The 6,868-nt window shown below is 63.0% G+C and overlaps 2 protein-coding genes across 2 annotated transcripts in view; one reads left to right on the forward strand and one right to left on the reverse strand.

The window, feature by feature from the left end:
• IKBKG (inhibitor of nuclear factor kappa B kinase regulatory subunit gamma) overlaps positions 1–458 on the forward strand; it is a 12,130-nt gene extending 11,672 nt beyond the window's left edge. Inside the window, exons 9-10 of the mRNA XM_039713313.1 lie at positions 51–115; positions 207–458. Coding sequence (XP_039569247.1) covers positions 51–115; positions 207–325 — 184 coding nt within the window. The 3' untranslated portion in view covers positions 326–458. The remainder of the gene's footprint in view (positions 1–50; positions 116–206) is intronic.
• Positions 459–1,355: 897 nt separating this feature from the next.
• The window catches only part of LOC120504129 (selenide, water dikinase 1-like), a 10,173-nt gene continuing 4,660 nt past the window's right edge, over positions 1,356–6,868 (reverse strand). The window contains exons 5-10 of the mRNA XM_039713314.1: positions 6,650–6,740; positions 6,303–6,402; positions 4,665–4,877; positions 2,115–2,165; positions 1,508–1,700; positions 1,356–1,410 (exon numbers count right to left, since the gene is read on the reverse strand). Of these exons, the coding sequence (XP_039569248.1) occupies positions 1,356–1,410; positions 1,508–1,700; positions 2,115–2,165; positions 4,665–4,877; positions 6,303–6,402; positions 6,650–6,740 (703 nt within the window). The remainder of the gene's footprint in view (positions 1,411–1,507; positions 1,701–2,114; positions 2,166–4,664; positions 4,878–6,302; positions 6,403–6,649; positions 6,741–6,868) is intronic.

Below are 6,868 nucleotides of genomic sequence, written 5' to 3' on the forward strand. Positions count from 1 at the left end.
CTCAACCCCCCAAAATCCCCCCAACCCCCCCAAATTCCCCCATTTCCCAGGGCCCGTCTGGAGGAGATGCGGAACCGCCACTCGGAGCCGCCCCCGGCCCCGGCCCCAGCGGGGGGTGAGTACAGAGGGGGGGCCCGGGACCCCCAAATCCCCCCTGGAGGGGAGGGGCAGGGCCTGACCGTGCCCCTCCCCCCGTCCCCCCGCAGGTTTTGGGGGGCTCCTGCCCCCCCCCGAGGAGGGGCCCGACCTGTGCTGCCCCAAGTGCCAGTACAAGGCTCCGGACATGGACACGCTGCAGATCCACGTCATGGACTGCATCAAGTGAGGGGGCACAAAACGCCCCCAGCACCCCAAAACCAGCCCCAGGGCACCCCAAAAACACCCCCAGGGGCGCCCCAGAAACAGCCCTGGGGCTGCCCAAAAACACCCCCAGGGGCACCTCAAAAACAGCCCCAGGGCACCCCAAAATCACCCCCAGGGGCGCCCCAGAAACAGCCCTGGGGCTGCCCAAAAACACCCCCAGGGCACCCTAAAATCACCTCCAGGGGCACCCCAAAACCAGCCTCTAGGGCACCCCAAAAACACCCCCAGGGGCGCCCCAGAAACAGCCCCAGGGGCACCTCAAAAACAGCCCCAGGGCACGCCAAAAATAACCCCAGGGGCACCCCAGAAACACCCCCAGGGCACCCTAAAATCACCTCCAGGGGCTGCCCAAAAACAGCCCCAGGAGCACCCCAAAAACACCCCCAGGGCACCTCAAAATTACCACCAGGGCACCCCAAAAACCCTGGGGCTCCCCAAAAACACCCCCAGGGGAGCCCAAAATCACCCCCGGGGCACCCCAAACCTCCCAGGAGCCTCCCTCCAGGGGGGACCCCAAAAACCCCCAGATAATCCTCTGGGAATCCCCTCTCTGGATCTACGGCAGGGATTGGATCAGGTGGGGGGGGGGCACCCCAAAATCACCCCCAGGACCCCCCCAAACCCCCCTGGAGCTTCAACTTCGGGTTTTGGGTTTTGGGAGCCCCAAATATTCCTCTGGGAATCTCCTCTCTGGATCCACGGCAGGGATTGGATCATTTGGGGGGGGGACACCCCAAAATCCCCCCATGGAACCCCAAAATCCCCCCATGGAACCCCAAACCCCCAATGGGATTTTGGGGGGGCTTTGACCCAATTTGGGGGGACTTCAATTGGATCTTTTTGGGGGGATTGACCTGAATTTCGGGGGGACTTTGATGGGATTTGGAGGGGGGCAGAGGGGGAAGAGTTGATGGGATATTTTGGGATTTTTGGGGATTTTGGCCACAGCCGAGCCCCGGGGATTTTTGGGGGGGTTCTTTGGGGTCTCTCCCCTAGCAGGGGGCTCGGGGTGGCTCTGAGCCACCTTTGGGGTTTTCTTTGGGGTCCCTTTTCCGGGAGCTGTCTCAGGGTTGGGATTTCCCCCGGTTTCGGGATTTTTTGGGGTCTCTCCCCTAGCAGGGGGCTCGGGGTGGCTCTGAGCCACCTTTGGGGTTTTCGGGGGGCCCCTCGGGGGGGCACCTCGATCACGCGGGGTTTGTCGATGACCCGGGCGCCGCGGGGCCCCTTCTCCACCACGCCCACGATCCAGGCCTGCAGCCCCGCGCCGCGCCCCGGCGCCTTCAGCTCCGCGCAGAACCGCGCGGCCTGGGCCCGCGGCAGCACCACCAGCAGCCCCCCTGGGGAAAACGGGGGTGTCACCCCAAAAACATCCTAAACACACCCCAAAAACATCCTAAACACACCCCAAAAACATCCTAAACACACCCCAAAAACAGCCCAAAACCAGCCCAAATACACCCCAAAACCAGCCCTGAACCGCGCGGCCTGGGCCCGCGGCAGCACCACCAGCAGCCCCCCTGGGGGGAGAACTGGGGGGTCAGCCCTAAAACACCCCAAAACAGCCCAAAAATATCCTAAACACACCCCAAAAACAGCCCAGAACCGCGCGGCCTGGGCCCGCGGCAGCACCACCAGCAGCCCCCCTGGGGGGAGAACTGGGGGGTCAGCCCTAAAACACCCCAAAACAGCCCAAAAATATCCTAAACACACCCCAAAAACAGCCCAAAACCATCCCAAAAACAGCCCAAAACCAGCCCTGAACCGCGCGGCCTGGGCCCGCGGCAGCACCACCAGCAGCCCCCCTGGGGAAAACGGGGGTGTCAGCCCCAAAAACAGCACAAACACACCCCAAAACCAGCCCAAACACACCCCAAAAAGACCCCAAAACCATCCCAAAACCAGCCCAGAACAGCGCGGCCTGGGCACGGGGCAGCAGCACCAGCAGCTCCCCCGGGAATGAACAGCGGTCAGGGCACCCCAAAACCCAGTCACCCCAAAATCCCAGCACCTTGGAACCCAGGCACCCCAAAAACCACCCCCAAGTACCTCAAAAACACCCCAGAACACCCCAAAACCCCAGGCACCCTGAAACCAAGGGCACCCAATACCTCGGCACCCCGAAATCTCGGCACCCCAAAACCAAGGGCACCCCAAAAACCCCGTGGAACACCCCAAAACCGTGGGCACCCCAAAACCGTGGGCACCCCGAAACCGGGCGGGTGGGGGAGGGGGTGAAATGGGGATTGAGGGGCAATTTTCACCCAAAACAGGGAGTTTGGGGATCCCTCCCTCCGTTTTTTGGGGGTCACTCTATTTTCGGGATCCTTCCCCCTCCATTTTCCCCTCCCCTTTCCCATTTTTGGGCTTTTTCTCCCCATTTCCAGGGTCCTGCTGCCAGGGCTGATCCAATGTGCCCCCAATCCCTCCCTTATTGGAGCTCTCCACAATTTTAGGGTCCTTTATGCCATTTTTAATGTTCCTTATCCTGTTTTTGGGGTCTCCTATCCCATTTTTGGGGTATCTTACCCCATTTTTAGCACCCCTAATTCCGTTTTTGGGGTATTTTATCCCGTTTCCAGGTTCCTGTCACCACGTACAGTGCCCCCTGCTAGCCGGGCTGACCCCCCGCAATTTTTGGGGTCCCCTCCCCATTGCTGGGCTCCCCCGTTCTGGTTTTGCAGTCCCCGTCCCATTTCTGGGCTCCGTGCCTTCATTTCTGAGCCTCCCTCCCCGTTTTTGGGGCCGTTTCTCCCAACTCCCAGGGCCCTGCCATGATGCACAGCGCTCCCTGCTGGCCGGGATGACCCAGTGTCCCCCCAATTTTCAGTGCCCCTTTTCCCACTTTTGGAATCCCTCACCCCACTTTCAGCGTCCCCCTCCCTGTTTTTGCTGCCCCTTTTCCCATTTCCAGCGTCCCCACCCTGATTTTGAGGCCCCCCTACCATTTTTTAACTCCTCCCTGACCCCATTTCTATGGTTCCTGCCACTGCACACACTGCCCCCTGCTGGCCGGGAGGACCATAGGTCCCTTTATTCCCACCCCCCTCAATTTTGGGGTCCCTTTTCCCATTTTCAGGGTCCCCCACCCCGCTTTTGGCGCCCCTTCTCCCATTTCTGGTGTCCCCAGCCCCATTTTCAGTGCTCCTCTCCCCATTTTTGGCATTTCTCTTCCCATTTCTGAGGGCCGTGCTATGATGTACAGCGCCCCCTGCTGGCCGGGATGACCCAGCGTCCCCTCACATCGACGCCGCCATTTTCGGGCTCCCCAATCCCATTCCCAGAGCCCCCAGTTCCATTCCCAGAACCCCTGTTCCCATTTTTGGGCTCCCCAATCCCATTCCCAGAGCCCCCAATCCCATTCCCAGAGCCCCTGTTCCCATTCCAGGCTCCCCAATCCCCTTCCCAGAGCCCCCAGTCCCATTCCCAGAACCCCTGTTCCCATTTTTGGGCTCCCCAATCCCATTCCCAGAGCCCCCAATCCCATTTCCAGTACCCCTGCTCCCATTCCCAGAGCCCCCAATCCCATTCCCAGAACCCCTGTTCCCATTCCAGGCTCCCCAGTCCCATTCCCAGAGCCCCTGTTCCCATTCCAGGATCCCCAATCCCATTCCCAGAACCCCTGTTCCCATTTTCGGGCTCCCCAATCCCATTCCCAGAGCCCCCAATCCCATTCCCAGAGCCCCAGTCCTATTCCCAGTGCCCCTGTTCCCATTTCAGGGTCCCCAATCCCATTTTCAGGGTGCCCAATCCCATTCCCAGTGCCCCTTTTCCCATTTTGTGCCTCCTCAATCCCATTTTTGGCCCCCCCAGTCCCATTTCCAGTGCCCTTTATCCAATCTTCCGGCTCCCCAATCCCATTTGCAGGGTTCCCAGTTCCATTTCCAGCGCCCCTTTTCCCATTTTTAGGGTCCCCAGTTTCATTTCCAGAGCCTCCAATCCCCTTTTTAGGGGTCCCAATCCCGTTTTTGGGGTCCCCAATCCCATTCCCAGTCTCCCCAGTCCTATTTCTGGGGTCCCCAGTCCTGTTTTGGGGCCGTACCCGAGGTCTCGGGGGCGGTGCCCTGCAGCAGCCCCCCATCCCATGTTAACGGTCCCCAACCCCATTTTTGGGGTCCCCAATCCCATTTTTGGGCTTCCCACCCCCGTTGTGGGGCCGTACCCGAGGTCTTGGGCACCGTGCCCTGCAGCAGCCCCCAGCCCCATTCCCAGTGCCCCCAGCCCCATTCCCAGTGCTCCCAGTCCCATTCCCAGTGTCCCCAGTCCCATTTTTAGGGTCCCCAGTCCCGTTTTTGGGGCCGTACCCGAGGTCTCGGGCGCGGTGCCCTGCAGCAGCCCCCCGCGGCCCCCGCAGGCCCGGCTGACGGCGGCCATGCAGGCGATGATGGGCAGGTTGTGGATGACGAAGGCCACGTCCAGGCGCTGCTGCGCCGCCAGCGCCCGCGCGTGCCCCAGCACCCCGAAACCCGTCACGTCGGTGGCCGCGTGCGCCCCGAAGGCTCGCATCAGCCCTGCGGCTGGGGACAGCAGGGACACCTCAGGGACAGCTCAGGGGACAGGGACAGCTCACACGGCCCCTGGTGCTGGGGACAGCAAGGCACAGCTCAGGGGACAGGGACAGCTCACACGGCCCCTGGTGCTGGGGACAGCAGGGACACCTCAGGGACACCTCAGGGGACACCTCAGGGGACAAGGACAGGACAGCTCACACAGCCCCTGCGGCTGGGGACAGCAGGGACACCTCAGGGACAGGGACAGCACAGGGGACAGGGACAGCTCACACAGCCCCTGGTGCTGGGGACAGCAGGGACACCTCAGGGGACATCTCAGGGGACAAGGACAGCCCCCTCACACAGCCCCTGCGGCTGGGGACAGCAGGGACACCTCAGGGACAGGGACAGCACAGGGGACAGGGACAGCTCACACAGCCCCTGGTGCTGGGGACAGCAGGGACACCTCAGGGGACATCTCAGGGGACAAGGACAGCCCCCTCACACAGCCCCTGCGGCTGGGGACAGCAGGGACACCTCAGGGACACCTCAGGGACACGGACAGGACAGCTCACACAGCCTCTGCAGCTGGGGACAGCAGAGACACCTCAGGGACACCTCAGGGGACAGGGACAGCTCACACGGCCCCTGGTGCTGGGGACAGCAGGGACACCTCAGGGGACAGGGACAGCTCACACGGCCCCTGGTGCTGGGGACAGCAAGGCACAGCTCAGGGGACAGGGACAGCTCAGGGGACAGGGACAGCTCAGGGGACAGGGACAGCCCACAGTGCTGCTGGGGACAGGAGGGGACAGCTCAGCAGGGACAGGGACACCTCGGGGGGACAGCCCCCTGCTGTTGGGGGACAGGGACAGCAACACCTCAGGGGGCAGGGACAGCTCACACAGCCCCGGCCGCTGGGGACAGCAGGGACACCTCAGGGGACAGGGACAGGAACAGGGACAGCTCACACAGCCCCGGCCGCTGGGGACAGCAGGGACACCTCAGGGACACCTCAGGGGACCAGGGACAGCTCACACAACCCCCAGCTGCTGGGGACAGGGACAGTGCCACCTCAGGGGGCAGGGACAGCTCAGGGAACAGTGCCACCTCAGGGAACAGTGACAGCTCAAGAGGCAGTATCACTTCACACAGCCACCTGTCACTGTATAGGTACAGTGCTACCTCAGGGGACATTGTCACCTCAGGGGAGGCAGTGTCACCTCAGGAAGGGACACCGTGTCATCTCACACAGCCACCCCCAGTGCAGGGACACTCAAGAGGGGCTTTGGGGACACCCAGCCTGGCCTAGGGACACCCTGGAGTACCTCTGAGGACACCCAGGAACAGCTTTGGGGACCCCTCAATCACTTTGGGGCCTACGGCCACCCCGGGATGCCTCTGGGGACCCGCTGGTCCCCGTGGGTGGCCCTTGTGGCCAGGGTGACGCACCGGTACGGTTCAGGGTGGCCATGCTGGCCACGGCCTCCTGGTAGGCCAGCTCCACCTCCTCGCGTGTCACCACCAGCTTGATCTTGTTCCAGCGCTCGGGCTGCGGGGACAGCGGGGGGACAGCTCAGGGACACCTCGGGGACACCCCCCGCGCTCAGGGCCCCTTTGGGGACACCGGGTGGCTTTGGGGTGCCACTGGGGACATCTCAGGTGGGTTTCAGTCCCGCTGTGGCTGCTCTGGGTGTCCCAGACCCGTCTGAGGTGGCCCTGGGGACACAGGGCTGGCTCTGAGCCCCTGTCCCGTGTGGCCCCGCCCAGGTGCCCGCGGTGTCACTCGTGTCACTCACCATGTCCAGCCACTGGTGGGCGGTGACAGCCATGTGTGTCCCCAGGGGCTTGGTCAGCACCAGCACGTCCCCAGGCACGGCGCTGTCCGGCCTGGCCAGGGCTGGGGTCAGCATGGGACACGCCCAGGGCCCGGGACACGCCCCCTGCTCAAACCCCACCCCATATCCCAAACCCCACCCCCATGTCCCAAACCCCACCCCCATGTCCCAAACCCCGCC

Source organism: Passer montanus, unplaced genomic scaffold (genome assembly GCF_014805655.1).
Source record: "Passer montanus isolate IOZ18808 unplaced genomic scaffold, ASM1480565v1 scaffold281, whole genome shotgun sequence".
Taxonomy (NCBI): domain Eukaryota; kingdom Metazoa; phylum Chordata; class Aves; order Passeriformes; family Passeridae; genus Passer; species Passer montanus.